Raw genomic sequence first — 15,818 nt, 5'->3', positions numbered from 1 at the left:
TAATCAAAATTTGATGACTAGTTAAAAAAATCGCAATAATTTATATTTTGTACTATTGTATCTGAGAAGGTTCTAAGTAGTTCCAAAATCGAAAAGGAAGAAAAAGGAGTGATACAATTTCGATATAATTTTCAATGCAATTCCGAAAATCACAAGATTGTCTTAAAGGGGACCTATTATGCTAATTTCTCGACCCTTTGTATTGAGTTGTGGACTCCTATAGAGCAGCTACACACAATAACCCGTACAGAAAGCTTTGTAGATCTTCCAGAATCTGCACCTATTCCAGCTGTATTTCTTTGGATTTCATGTTTCCTGCAAAAAGGTCTGTTTTAATTTATTCCACCCACACCCGCCTCCAGGCACAGCCAGTCCACTGTGGTTGGTCACACTCCCAAGTGCTCACAAGGACTTCCGGATAGCTGCCGAACCCAACTTTATAGGAGTTGATAAATGGTATATGAATTGATAATAAACAGTGATTTATCTTTTTTAATTTTCCGCTTTTAACATACAGCCATATGTGTTGGATCCCGAATCCAACTGGACAGTCCGAAGTTTCTCAAGAAAAGAGGTTACTTCAAGATGCCTCTGAATGGTAAGTAGCTTTAGCATTTTAGCCTTTTCTACAACATAGTTTTTTGTGAGACTACCAGTGTTTAAAAAACTTGGGTAGAGCCACTGATTGCAGTCGGAAATGGTTATCAACCCGCTCCCTGTATGCACACTCTATAATGCTACACAGACAAGCACTTCCCAATGCGCAATTCTCATTATGTGAAACTTTGACATATTTAACACATAGTTGCAAATGGTGATTAATCATGTTTAATTAATTGGACAACTATGATTAGTTTGATTCTAATTTGACAGCCGTAGTTATCATTATTGCTATCATTTGTTTTTAAAAGGAATACAATAAAATTTGGTAGGCTGAGTTATATTTTGCACATACTATTAAGGGGCCAAAATGGCCCTTTTGCTAATAATGGTTGGCCACATCCTTAAGTTGTAGCATTGTCATTGAGTTTGCCAAATGGATGCCCCTTCCAAGATACCGTAGTATTGTGTCAACTTGGTAGCATGGTTTTGGTGTGTGATAGGTGTGTGATGAATAAATAAGCAAGGCTGGGGAAATCCGTCCACATCTTTATTAATACCCCAAGATGCAACGTGTTTGTTACACATAATATTGTACCATAACCAAGACAGTGTCAGAGGACTGAGACAAAATTGTCATTGAAAACCAAATCAAACAAAAACTGGGGCATATAAAAACAGAGGTTTGACTGGATCAGTCTGATTTCTCAAATGCTCACTGGCTTGTTTGCTCATGTCCGACAGTGTCAAATTAATTAAAAACAAGAAATATTTATGTCATATTTTCTATTCCACACATTTCTGCCTTTGAATTGGATAATGGTATTGCAACAGAGAGGATTTGTTTTGTATTAAAGCATCAGTGTAGCTGTTTATTAAGAAAAGCGCTGTGGACACCCCAGTAGACAGGAAGCAAACATAAGTCAGGCTGTCAAAAAAGAACAAAAATAGCGGAGACGACACTCAGTTATCCTCGTCATCATTCTCAAAGACGTCAGCAACGGTCCTGTGGAGACACAAAGTAGTTTGAACACGATGCTGAAAATGCTGTGGAATTTTTTTTTATGCTTGTGGATATCGGACTCACTTGTAGATGGACCCGGTCACCTTGTCGAGGAAACCCCCTGGAGGAAACACACGTGTTTTTGTTAGTGCGTGAACAGCATTTTTTAAAACGGGACCTTTCCTGCTCATTTTAGGGGGTTTAAAAATGATATATAATCAATAGTACGTTACTTTTGATAAAATACAGTAAATCTGCATTATTTTCCCCTTGGCCGAAACTGTCAGATTCTGCAGCCTTCTTCCCCCTACGCTTACTCTGCTGTGATTTGTCAGGGGTCAAGGATTGTCTCAACAGACACAAAGTTTTTTTGGATGATGAACAAGGTATCTGCACTCAGCTGGAGGCGTTTGTAACATGGCGAGCCAGGAGGACACTGCTCTCCATCATTGACCACCCCACCCACCCACTCCATCGAACAATAGAGGGGCAGCGGAGCTCATTCTCCAACAGACTCCTCCAGTTCCATCCCCACAGTAAATGCTACAGGACATCATTTATTTCACATGCCATCCAGCTCTAAAATACCTCTCCGGTCTGTAAAAGATCATTCACAACCTTTCACAGCCTTACTGTCTTGTATAAAGTGTACATTTATACATCAGTTTATACATTATATACATTATATACATTATATACATCAGTCACTCACCAGGCTGGCAAAGAGTTTGACAAGCTGGACACACGTGGCAGAAACTGCACATCTGTGAAGAAGTCACAAAAGGGGAGGGTGGGTGTGTTTACTTGTTTGATGTACAGTAAAGTAAAGTGTTACACATTCATCACCAGCATTTGAATAGAAATTCTTAATAGAACTTTTTCACAGTGTGGGTGTATTTGTTGGTTTGGGACTTATTTGTGAATCTACACTGCAACAAATTCAATTTAAGCGAGAGTAAAGTACAAAAATATGATACATATTTAACTCTGCTTAGTTTAGGTAATAAAGGAAAAAAATCATAATATTACAAGATAAAAGTTATAAGGTTATGATATAAAGTCTTAAATTCACAAGAATTTGTTTTTTCAGTGTTGAGAAAAAAGTCAAAACATCATGAAAAAATTCACAAAAATAAAGTTGTACATTTATGAGAAAGTTGCAAATTTAAAAGAAAAAAATTCATAATCATAAATTCACAAGAAAAGGGCATTCATTTATGAGAAAAAAATGATAATATTACAAGAATAAAGTTGTCGATTTATGGAGGAAAAAAGCTGTAAATTTACAAGAACATTTTTTTTATAATGTATGAGAATAAAGTCATTAATTTATAAGAATCAAGTCCTAATTGTGGATAATAAAGTTGTACATTTATGAGAATAAAGTCATAAATTCACAAGAATAAAGTCATACATTTACGAGAATAAAGTTGGAAATAAATCATTATATTATGAGAATTAAGTCGTACATTTAAAGTTAAAGTCTTCATTGACGAGAATAAATTAGCAAAAAAGACATTCATTTATGACAAAAAAGTCAGAATATCACAAGAATCAAATAAAGTCGTCAAAGGCATTTGTTTTTGAGGAAAAAAATCGTAAATCAAAAATACAATCAAAAATAAATCAAAAATCAAATCATAATATTACCAGAATATAGTTGTCAATTCATAGGATAAAAAAGTCATAAATTCCAGATAATAAAGTCATACATTTATGAGAAAAAAGCTAAAAATGGACAAGAAAAAATATATAATTTACAATAATAAAGTTGTACATTTACAAGAATAAAGTTAATTAATAAATTAATTCATAAAGTTAATTGACGAGAATAAAGTTGTCAATTTATGAGAATAAATGGCATCGTCTTGTAAGACTAAAGTCGTAATATTGCGTGTCATACGTGTGTCACAGAGGGATAACAGAGCTCTTCAGGAAGGAAGGACATACTGTATCTTGGATTGATTTGAAATGTAAGGAATATCCTTCACTTATTTATTGTACAGTGTACGTGGGCCTGATTGGAAAACGAGTGGACACGCCTGTCCTCCAGTGTCTCACCTTGCAGTCATCACAGTGCTCAGACGTGTCTCCTTCTTCACAAGGACACTTTTCACAGCTGTCACAGTGCTGAAAGAAGATGACAGAAAGAATGACATATCATATAACAGAACCTATAGGCTAAACCCTAAGCTCAACGTGACCCCCCTTCACTAGTCAGGGTCCATGCTAGACAGAAAACGCCAAATTCTGACCATTCAATTACGGAAATGTCTGGACATAACCTTCCTGCTGTAAATGTTTTTTAAATAAATACAAGGTGAGCAGCATTTTATTTATCATGGATGTTACTTTTTGAATTCCCAATATCCCTCATCCATCTTAAAACAGCTCTACATTCTTTCCTTCTTTGAAAAATACCTTTCAATCACAATTTGGTGTATTTATGCATTTGAAACAGATTTACCTCACAGAATTCACAATACGTGCAGACGGAGCCCTTGTTGTATTTTCCATCATCGTCATTGTCATCGTCATCATCGTCGTCATCATCATCATCGTCGTCATCTTTGTCATCATCATCATCATCATCTTTGTCATCATCATCATCTGTAAAAATGGTCAATATAGCGCACATACAGGTGATGTACAGTACATAAGCATATAAGCATTATAGGCCATATTCATTTTGTACGCTCACACGACCACAAGGGTGTCCGAACCTTGTCCAGTGGGGTGGGGGTATTTTTACAGTCCAATGTCGATTCATATATCTTGAACTATTTCAACAAAACATCCACATCTTTGCTTTGTGTTATAAGCGACAGGGCAAAGTAGTTTAATGCTTAATAATATAGCTCATCAATTATGAATTCATTATGTTTATGTTTATGCATTGATACATACTGTATAAGCATGCCAATAGGTGAGATCAGATGATGACTGTAAAGCAATCATTGCAGTTTGCACACTTTACTACATATGTCTTGTACAATTACTTTGATGACAGTGTTTTTTCTGTTGGTGTTCATGTTCAAGTGTTTATTTTGCAGTAACTGATAAGTATTCTTATAGTGTACTATATATAGTACTATATAAGTCAATCACAACACACGTGAACACAAAATGCAGCGCGACTCATCAAAGAGGTCACAAAAGACGCCACAACAACATCCAAAGAACTGCAGGCCTCACTTGCCTCAGTTAAGGTCAGTGTTCATGACTCCACCATAAGAAAGACACTGGGCAAAAATGGCCTGCATGGCAGAGTTCCAAGACCAAAACCACTGCTGAACAAAAACAACATTAAGGCTAGCCTTAATTTGGCCTGAAAATATCTTGATGCTCCCCAAGACTCTAGTGGTCTGATGAGACCACTAGACCAAAAGTTGAACTTTTGAAACGTGTGTGTCCCATTAGAGCTGGCTTATGAGTAATGCTTCAGTTCAGAAAAATAGGTCAAAGGTAAAGTATGGTGGTTGTAGTGTGATGGGTTCAGTCTGTGTTGCTGCTTCAGGACCTGGTAGACTTGCTGTGATAAATGTGAACCATGTCTAACAAAAATCCTGAAGGAGAATTTCTGTTGGTGACCTCAAGCTGAAACCAACTTGGGTTCTGCAGCATGAAGACTTTGAAGTGAAAATGAAGACTTTGGAGTAGCCTAGTCAAAGTCCTGACCTTTGGGAAAATACTCTGTGTTCTGACGAGTTAAAGGTTTTTGGAAGGTGTGTGTCCCATTATATCTGGCATAAATATAATGCCACATTATATTGCCACAGAAAAAGAACATTATCCCAACAGTAAAATATGGTGGTGGTAGTGTGATGGTCTGGGGCTGTTTTGCTGCTTCAGGACCTGGAAGACTTGATATGAATTTCGCTGTCTACCAAAAGATCTTGAAGGAGAATGTCCGGCCATCTGTTGGTGACCTCAAGCTGAAACCAACTTGGGTTCTTTAGCAGGACAATGATCCAAAACACACCAGCAAGTCCACCTCTGAATGGCTGAAGAAAAACCAAATGAAGACTTTGGAGTGGCCTAGTCAAAGTCCTGACTTGAATCCTATTGAGATGCTGTGGCATGACCTTAAAAAGGCGCTTGGAAAAGGTTGGACACCCCTGCTTTGGGAAGATGGAGCAGCAACATGCTTTTAGCTGAAGAGATACTTACTGTTTGACCGCTGCTCCTCAGAGAACCAACCTAACTGACGCTACACATGCACGGAGTCAAATATCATAGAAATGTGCAGCTTTTGGACACGTTCCCATTTGTGTAGACTTTATTCCAAAGTACGCTTCAAGACACATGGACAGTGGTGATTGCTGTTTTTAACCACACATGTTCACAGTCAGCACTAAACAGTGTTTTGTTGAAGTAAGAACAAGGAAAAGGAACAAAACAACCTATTTCATCTCTTGACAAGTTGATATTTAACAGAGCGCTTCCATATTTCTCTCTTTTCCCAAATACTCTCTCCCTGAAGGTTGGACAAACGAAATGCCAAACATACATTTAGAAATGCATAAAGCTACTGCATCTGTAATTATGGCAAAAAAGTCATCATTTATGATCATTTTAGCACATTTTAGCACAATATAAATGACTTGCCTCTTTACTAGACAATGCTTCTACAGAGAAAGAGCGAGCCAGAGATCTGAAGAAAGAGAGAAACTTTATTTTATCGGCAGGGTGTTGGAAGGATTCCAATTCCCTTATTTAAGCATCTTCTTCAAGGTTTTGGGGTTTAAAGTTACAGTCACACCCCAATTTGGTAGGCTATGTTTTTAAATGTTAATTTAGGTAGTGGCCCTCCTGCACCTCCCCTCAATCTTAAGGCCATGCCCACATCAACACGGATATTCCCCCCCATTTAAAAAAAATCTCTGTCTATGTAAAAACATGCATTTTGGCCAATCAGTTGCTTGGAAAAGCTAGCTAGCATAGCTGACTTAGTTGCGTATTGTACCACCTCTCTTCAATGCCTAGCTTTGTAAATGAGGGAATTTGTTCTTATAATAAAAAAAAATAGTGTGAAATTGTTTTTTTCCCCATCAAAATTTTTAACAGCACCTACTGTTGACAATTTTCAGGGGGTGGCTGACTGCCTACTGTGGTGCAAAGGTCTTATTCTACTTTCTATGAAAGTTAAAATACAGGAAAAAGGGCGTAAAACAGAGGGATGCCAGGTATGCTAGTGATGTAAAATATTATTGGATGTAGAATGTATAAATATCTTTAGAATCTCATTACATGGAGCCTGTGTTTGCCACATTCTGTATTTCAATACGTGAGATTTGTGACTAAAGCCAAGTTTAAATGCTGAAGTTGAAAGAAATAATTTCCAAAAGGCCAAAGAAGGCATAGAAAAATATGAAAAAAACATATATATATATATATAAATATCCGTGTTCATGTGGGCATAGCCTAATTCTCCCACTGTCTGTCCATCAGGAATTTGAACCCCCCCGATCCTCAAGATCACTGTCTCTCTTTCTTTCTCTGTAGATTCACATGGACACACAAATACAGCTCAATCCAATCCAATCCAAAGCAAACCAGGAAGGAAGCAGTTTTTTTCCCAGAGAAACAAAATCCAAATACAAATGAGTGATATCCAAAAAAAAAAAAAAAAAAAGAACAGGCTCAGATGTTCAAATTGTCTTTTTGTGTGATTTCAATCTCTCTCTCTCTCTCAAACAAAGACTTCTGCAGTCCACAATATCTAGTACTGTATGTACGGAGGACCTCGGACAGGTGGGCTTCAGGTGGGCCAGTTCAATTTCCCCAAAGTGCTCATAATTCTAGTTAAGTGGGGAAGAGAAGACAGTGTCAGAGACAGGAAGGGGAATAGAGAAGGAGAAAGTGGTGGAGGAGGGACTTTGATGGATATTTTAGGATATTTAAGACAACTCACTCAGAGATGATCAGGTTGGAATGGTAACAATAAAGAGGAGGGGCCTGTGTTGATAAGCCCCGCCTCCTTTGAAATCCCATGTGCTTATTTGTACTTTGAAGCATCAGTTATCACTGCTACTTGAGATTGGAATCCAAGTCCTTGACCTTGTCAATGGTCAGTGACAGCTGATGCTTTTGCTTGCAGCGCTTTGTGTACACGTGAACACATTCAACACACAATAGCATAGTGACAGCACTTGGTCACTTCCTGGTAGGGGTGGGCGGATCGATACAAACAGCTTTATTTTTGACATATGTTTGTGTTTTGTTGTGTTACATTGTTGATATTGTCGTTTTAATATGTTGATGGTAGGCATCAATGTTACTCCGATTTTAAAATGTAACACATGTAACATGTTGACAACTTACAGTGGCAGATCAACAAACAAAAACAAAAAAAATTGAGCCAATCAATGAGCTTGTGGGCGGGCTAAAGTTAGACATTGTTTTCCGCTTGGTCCTAGTGCTCGACAAAGCTCCGTTAAATAAAGACTAACATTGGTTTTGGACATAAGAACTACAGGAGACCAAGACTACCTTTTGAAAAACAGCAGGGGACATGCCCCCCTCCCCCAAATTATGTTTGTGAATATATTGTTATATTGTTTAGGCTTTCAGGGCAAACACCCAAAGGATTTGAATAAGAGCTAATAGTAGTTTTTGCTGTATTATTTTACACAATATATTCCATTTAAAAAATGGTTTAATATTTTGTTGATATTTAGGGATGTCTGATATTGGCTTTTTTTGCTGAAAACCGATAAGCCGATGTTGTCCAACTTTCAATTTCCGATGCAGATATCAGCCGATGCCGATATGTGTACCATATCTTGTGTGGTAGAATGAACACAAAGTATGGGTTGTATACAGCATTTTTTTTAAATATCAGTTTTGATGCTCGGGAAAAAATATGATATCGATATCAATCATTCATTCATTCATTTTCTACCACTTATCCTCACGAGGGTCGCCGCGGTGCTGGAGCCTATCCCAGCTGTCTTGGGGCGAGAGGCGGGGTACATCCTGGACTGGTCGCCAGCCAATCACAGGGCACATATAGACAAACAACCATTCACACTCACATTCATACCTATGGACAATTTGGAGTCGCCAATTAACCTAGCATGTTTTTGGAATGTGGGAGGAAACCGGAGTACCCAGAGAACACCCGCGCATGCACAGGGAGAACATGCAAACTCCACACAGAGATGGCCGAGGGTGGGATTGAACTCGGTTCTCCTAGCTGTGAAGTCTGCGTGCTAACCACTCGACCGCCGTGCAGCCTCAATATCAACAAATATCACATTTTTATGCTGATATTATCAGGCCAATAATTATCGGTACGGCACTTGAATGCATCATACTTGTGTGCCGTGAGATCCAAAAGTGTGTTTGGCTATGGAGGAACTGGCTTAACCGTCAATCCGCCTCAAAACACAAAATAATATATTATCATAAGTCATTAATGGAATTACAGTCAAGCCATTACAGGCCAGCAGTGTGGATGATGTAGACGCGGCTTGGAGAAACACCTGCTCTGACAACGAGTCAGAATGACCCAAAGGCCTGCACCACTAGCCGCTTTAGAGGGCTTTGCATTTGTAGCATGCGGCTAATGACCAGGCTAAAGGCTACACCTTTACTACAAGTCTATGGAACATTTGTGGTGAGCACTTATACATTTTCCATGTTGCTTCTATGCATTTAGCTAGCAGAAGTAGTAAACTAGCAGAAGGCCTTGGAGGAAGGGGAGAAGCGAGCCGGCGTGGCATATGGCAGCTGCATAATCCAGGCTTAATTCATTCATTCATTTTCTACCACTTATCCTTACAAGGGTCGCTGGGTTGCTGGAGCCTATCCCAGCTGTCTTGGGGCGAGAGGCAGGGTACACCCTGGACTGGTGGCCAGCCAATCACAGGGCACATATAGACAAACAACCATTCACACTCACATTCATACCTATGGACAATTTGGAGTCACCAATTAACCTAGCATGTTTTTGGAATGTGGGAGGAAACCGGAGTACCCGGAGAAAACCCACGCATGCACAGGGAGAACATGCAAACTCCACAGAGAGATGGCTGAGGGTGGACTCAAACTCGGGTTTCCCAGCTGTGAGGCCACCGTGCAGCCCCTGGCTTAATTCAAGTGTCAAAAATAGGTTGTTATTATATTTGAAAATAAATTGTTATTTTGATGTAAAACAACGTGTTTTTTCTGTTGTTTGTGTTAGTAGAATTGTTTAGATATTAGCATATCGCCCAAAGTCAGGCTGGGATAGGCTCCAGCATACCCAACTCTAATGAGGATAAGCGCCATAGAAAATGGGCGGGTGGATGGAAAAGCAAAAAAGTGAAACTTGTCTTTTCACAAAAATCTGATTTTCTCTCTTTTCTAGTTGGGAACTGATATTTGCCTGAAACGTACCTATGTTCTACGTTTGTTTCAAGAGGTAGAAACATATTTTTTAACATGATTTTTAATCTTTTTTTTGCTCCATATTATGTTTATATTGCTTTACAATATTCTGTGTGCTGAAATAATCATCATCAAATGATCTAAAATGGCCGATACTGAAGGGCCAAGACTTAGGATGTGAGTGTCTATAGATTGATGGCTTCCAAGTATCCAAGTGAGAGAGCAGTCGGCAAACCTGGTGTCCTCCCCCGCTGAGAGGCTGGTCATATAGTCCGATGAATTCAATGATTTTTCAGGTTATTTGCTTTCGACTTCGGACTGCCACGCACATACGGGATACATACGAGTGTTGTCCAGCCGTTTGATCGATGACCACATTGTGATCCTCACCATACTTTGTCAAGTTTGTTCCTCAAATGCTGTGTTAAATTCAAGTGTTTTAAGGTGCTACCCCAGCAAGATATTTTGGTTGAATGTTTTGGAGGGTGCAACATGTACATATATCAAGCTCACAAACGACATGTAAGTCCAACAAGGCAGACATGATTGTTTTGGGTTTGGGCATGAATGTGCAGTGTGACCAAAGGGAAAGAGGGCGGGAGACGCTGGCTACAGGCTGCATGCTGCAATAGCCACAGGTAGTCGGCGTTGAACGCCATTTGTCGGCAAACATGCTTTTTTACAGAAATCGGCGGCCGATTGATCAGCGCATCCCTAATATTTATGGGTGTCTCAGCACCTAGTGATGATTTGATATTCATGGGGGAGCGACTGTAAATTACAACGTTTATTAAGCTTTTATTCCATTTGTGAAAACGTGGAGAAGTGAAGATGACTCCAGGAAGTGACAGAGTGAAGGACGCCAATCAAACACATTAACTGACCTTCATGATCGTCATCATCATCGTCGTCGTCATCGTCGTCATCGTCATCATCATCATCATCATCGTCATCATCATCGTCGTCATCATCATCATCGTCGTCATCATCATCGTCGTCGTCATCATCATCGTCATCATCGTCGTCATCGTCGTCATCATCGTCATCATCATCATCGTCATCATCATCGTCGTCATCATCATCATCGTCATCATCATCGTCATCATCATCATCATCGTCGTCGTCATCATCGTCGTCATCATCGTCGTCATCATCGTCGTCATCGCCGTCATCATCGTCGTCATCATCATCATCATCATCAGCCACCAGGCCTTGCTCAGAGTGGAATGGCAGATCTTGTGCCTTGGCAAGCGGAGCCAGTGGGGTGTGGAAGGAGCAGAGCAGCGCCAGCAGCAGCGCAAGTATCAGACTTCTGAGAGACGCCATGTCCAAAGACCAGACTGGGCCAGCTAAGGAATAAACCTGAATTCACGGTGGGGAGTCCACAAAGAGACACACACACCCTCACAAATTCCCACACACTACACAGTTATCCAATTAGCAGGATCCGGTAAATGGATAATATTCCCAGTAGAGTCCAAGTATGTGTTCCAGGTTCCAAAAGAATCCTTAGATTAGAACAAGTCTTTCATTGAATCTGATCAGTGATCAGTCGGTACTTATGAGACAGCCGTCAGTAAGTGGTCAGTGTTGGAGACGCTGGCAAAGAGTGAGACCAACCTATGGGGTAAGTTGATAAGACAGGGTTGGGGGTGGTTCAGACTGACTGACAGGGGCAAATGTTGGTGGGGAGGCTTGCATCCATAAGGTACTCAGGGTGAAGGGGACCGATCCAAAGGAAGGAGGGGTAGAAGGAACAAGCGACACTTAGTAGCTTTCCATCATTAACAAATGTTGGAATTGATCTTAGCTTGGAAGTGAAGTATGTTCTCGTCCGTTTGCCTCCTTCAAGGAACACCTGCTACCAGGGGTGTCCAAACTTTTTCATACAGAAAAATGAAAAGAGGCAGAGTCCATGTTGATATTCTTCACATTTGTGCTTATAAAAGTAATAATGCAGGTCAACATGTTATAAGCAGCAAACTCAGCAACTAATCGTCCCCAAGTCATTGAGCATTTGTCTAATGATTCGGAAAACTTTGAGGATATTCAGCATTCATAGCTCTATAAATTTGCAGAATTTGGGTAAAAAAAAAACAATTCAACAGATTAATCACACATTTTAATTAATTAATCACAATTAATCACCATTAGCGACTATGTGTGAAACATGCCCATTTTTTCTGTATTGAATGAACAGAAAGAGAAATGACAGGGCAGGTATATTTGTATGTATTAACAGGTCCAAAGAACATTTCAATCACACCTTGTTATTATGAGCAATGAGGGGCTGCATTCAAAGACATCACGTAATTTAAGGTAAATGTACTTGTTTTCACTGTATCTTCCAGCATACTTAAATGCAAATTGTACGTCCTTATTTATAACTTCTACACTGTGACTCCGATTCTGCTCATCGATCATCGTCTTCTTGTCAAAACAGGACATGTGTGTCAAAAATAGACATTTTCACGGGAAACATCAATTACTCGAGATGTTTGAAGAGTGGTATTGAAGTTTCTTCAATAGAGAAGAAACTTTAATGAAAGAGCAGCGTCAATGAGTCAAGAACAATAAAGATATTTTCATGTTCTGCTGAATTAATTGGATGGAAAATTGATTGATTGGAGAATTGCCAAATCCAGAGACTGCACTTTTAGTCCAAACAGGTGACTTTTACAACAAAGTAACAGAGCTTTTCCTGCAATAAAATAGGGCATACATGCTCACTATAAAAAAAAATTTCAACCCTCTTGGTGTGTACATAAAATGTAAGTGTGTAACTTTTGAATGACTTTTATCAATTATTATCACAATATAATATTATTGTATTATATTGCATTTATTTTGCTGAAATTGTATGTGGTAAAATGGACCAATTGTATTATTTTGTTGATTTTATTGATTTTTTTTGTTGATATTTTGTTGATATATTGTTACATTGTCTTACATTGTGTAAATTGTTCACAGGTTTGTTACCATCATGCTGATGCATGTAGGCCAAGCCTGGGGACCATCAACTTGTGTGTTCCTCCCCCTACACACCATCCCCAAAATAGATGGATTTGTGCAGGGAGGAGTTGACAACCCAATCTATTTAAAAGCACACATGGTTAGAGTCAGTGTAATGTGAGCCTGCCGGGCTGTGTTTGTGAGGCAGCAGCACAGTATCATAACGCCACAGTCTCACCTAAACATACGTGAGGAACAAGGGCAGTGACAGAAAGTTCTAAAAACAGCCCCAAAAGTCAAATTAAATGTGAATGAGTTCACATACCGTACTCTCTGTTACTGGCCACAGTAGACGCTGCGTGTGAATGCTAAAAAGCTGAAGCGAAACTGAAACAAAAAAGAACTCAAAAAGTAGAATTAGAACTTGATTTGGAAGCTGAAGCTGGACTGAAATGCTGTGGAAATATGTTGAAAGGTATGACGATATGGTGAAGATAGGTGAGTGTCTTTCTGATGGTGGAGTCATGAACACTGACCTTAACTGAGGCAAGTGAAGCCAGCAGTTCTTTGGATGTTGTTGTGGGGTCTTTTGTGACCTCTCGCATGAGCTGTTGCAGCTCTTTTGGGGTCATTTGGGTTGGCCAACCACTTCTGGGAAGGTTCACCACTGTTCCATGTTTTCTCCATTTGTGGATAATGGCTCTCACTGTGGTTTGCTCGAGTCCCAAAGCTTTAGAAATTACTTTATAACCTTTTCCAGACCCCCTAAATAATAAAATGTTTCATTTAAAACCTGAATGTTGTGTTTAGTAGTGTTGTCATTGAGTAATATTTAAATTTGTTTGATGATTGGAAACATTTGAATGTGATAAACATGCAAAAAAATAAGAAATCACAAAGGAGTAAACACTTTTTCCCACCACTGTATACTATATATTTTTGGAATGGACTATTAAAATGCAGGAAATTCATGGTAAACTGTTTAAATGGGAGTGTGATGGGAAAAAATGGGCGGGTGAGGGCGTGACAGGTCTTATTTAATTGAATTCCGCCTTGAGCCTTAGGTTTGCGGTTTGAACTGGTGACAGCCGAGGAGCTTTGGGAGACAGCTGAGTTGGAGAGAGCGAGACGAGGAGATCAGGTCAAGATGAAGACTGCAAAGTGGCTGAAAATGGAGATGAGCTCAGACATGCCAAAGACATTTCTTCGCTCCTAACTTAACTTGCCCCACTGACTCTGTCTGTGCTAACCCACTTGCCCCGTTTAGTTGGCGCAATCCTCAAATATAATCCAAAATGATCAAGTACCATTACTATTGGTATGTAATGCTTATTTAGCACCAATATGGTGGGAAAGCATATAAATATGTCATGTAAACGTGTCAGATGAGGTGACGAGATGACAGCGTGTGTGCTGCGCCAGCCCATTCATCAACTGGATCTGACATTCCCCAGCAGGGTTCGTTTGCTTCCCTTAATATGATCTCATCCCGTACCAGCTCAGGCTCTCTCCATGTAAGGACGGGCTAAATTGGGAAATCTTTTACTTAAGGGAGCTACTGTATACCGTGGGGACATGAATACAACAAGTAAACCATTACCTGGAACACACTTCATGTTAGAGGGTGGTTGGATCAGTCCAAATGTGTACAGTATCCATATCAATAATAGTATCAGTATCAGATGGATACTAGTGTGATTACAGTGATGTTTTTCCTTTCGCTTGTATATATTTTTTTTGTGTCAACACCATGAAATTAATTACTACGTCCATATAAATGTATATTTTTGAAACACCGCTCGCCCCCAAAAACGCCTGCTAAAATTCTGCTAGCTTGATGGTTAGGTTGGATTTGTTCTCTTCCATTTTTGGATCAACAATTTCAATAAAAGTGACTGCTGATAATCACTGGATTAGGTTCAGCTCCAGATCCCTCAATTTCTCTCTTCAGTTGCCATTGTTGTCCAGGTTTTCCCTAAATATGCCTTACACATGCAGTATGAAACATATACTGGAGGTATCCACTTCAGTCGGAAGTGCACATTGGCCATAGTGTCCTAGATACAGTATTGGGTCAAAATAGGAAATATATGCAAATTTAGGCCAGTCCAGGGGGTACCCCTCCTCTCGCCCAAACACAGCTGGGTATTTATAAATTATTACGGAAAAAAACAGTTGTTTTTTTTCAGAGAAATAATTAAAAAATGTAAATCCTAGCATGTCCTATCTCGCCAGGTGATGCTGAGTAGCAGTTGGTAGTTTTTTATGACACTAAAAAAATGGGAGATTTTGAGACTAAAATCATAAATTTCTGATTTTTCTTTTTGTAATATTATGAGAATAAAGTCATGAATTCATGAGGAAAAAAGTCAGAATATTACAACCATAAAGTTGCAAATTTCAGAGAATAAAGTCGTAATTACTTGTCAGAGGGAAATACGATTATGTCTCAGAGCTGGCCTGGGAACGCCTTGGTGTCCTCTTGGTGGAGCTGGAGGAGGTGGCCGGGGATCGGGAAGCTTTTATTTATAACGTGGCAGCAAAACAGAGCAGTTTTTTTCTTGGGAATTTGTGATTTTAGCTGCACGGTGAACGAGTGGTTCGCATATAGGCCACACAGTCAGGGGATCGGGAAGACCTGGATCAATTCTCCGCCTGGGTATGTCTGTGTGGAGTTTGCATGTTCTACCAGTGCATGTGTGGCTTTTTGGATGGATGGATTTAAGACTTTATTCTTATAATTGTACGACTTTAATCGTGGAATTTTTTTTTAATATTACATTACATTATATTAATTATTTTTTGGAAATGTATGACTTTGTTCTCACAGTCTTAGATAACAAGCACTGCCTGAGACAGCTATGAAAAGGGAGGAATTACATGAAAGGTG

General features: G+C 39.3%; 1 protein-coding gene across 1 annotated transcript; it reads right to left on the bottom strand.

The window, feature by feature from the left end:
* Positions 1 to 1,136: 1,136 nt before the first annotated feature.
* On the bottom strand, positions 1,137 to 11,580 carry LOC131103292 (uncharacterized). The gene is made up of 6 exons (XM_078797143.1): positions 10,861 to 11,580; positions 4,071 to 4,213; positions 3,665 to 3,733; positions 2,316 to 2,367; positions 1,688 to 1,724; positions 1,137 to 1,606 (listed from the first exon to the last, which is right to left on the bottom strand). Exons 1-6 carry the CDS (start codon positions 11,300 to 11,302, stop codon positions 1,564 to 1,566), a joined length of 786 nt encoding a protein of 261 aa, XP_078653269.1. The 5' UTR covers positions 11,303 to 11,580; the 3' UTR covers positions 1,137 to 1,563.
* Between the last annotated feature and the right edge of the window lie 4,238 nt (positions 11,581 to 15,818).

This window comes from Doryrhamphus excisus, linkage group LG16 (assembly GCF_037039965.1).
Source record: "Doryrhamphus excisus strain RoL-2023G ecotype Guam linkage group LG16, RoL_Dexc_Guam_v1.1, whole genome shotgun sequence".
Classification (NCBI taxonomy): Eukaryota; Metazoa; Chordata; class Actinopteri; order Syngnathiformes; family Syngnathidae; genus Doryrhamphus; species Doryrhamphus excisus.
This window is presented reverse-complemented; position numbering and strand designations above follow the sequence as displayed.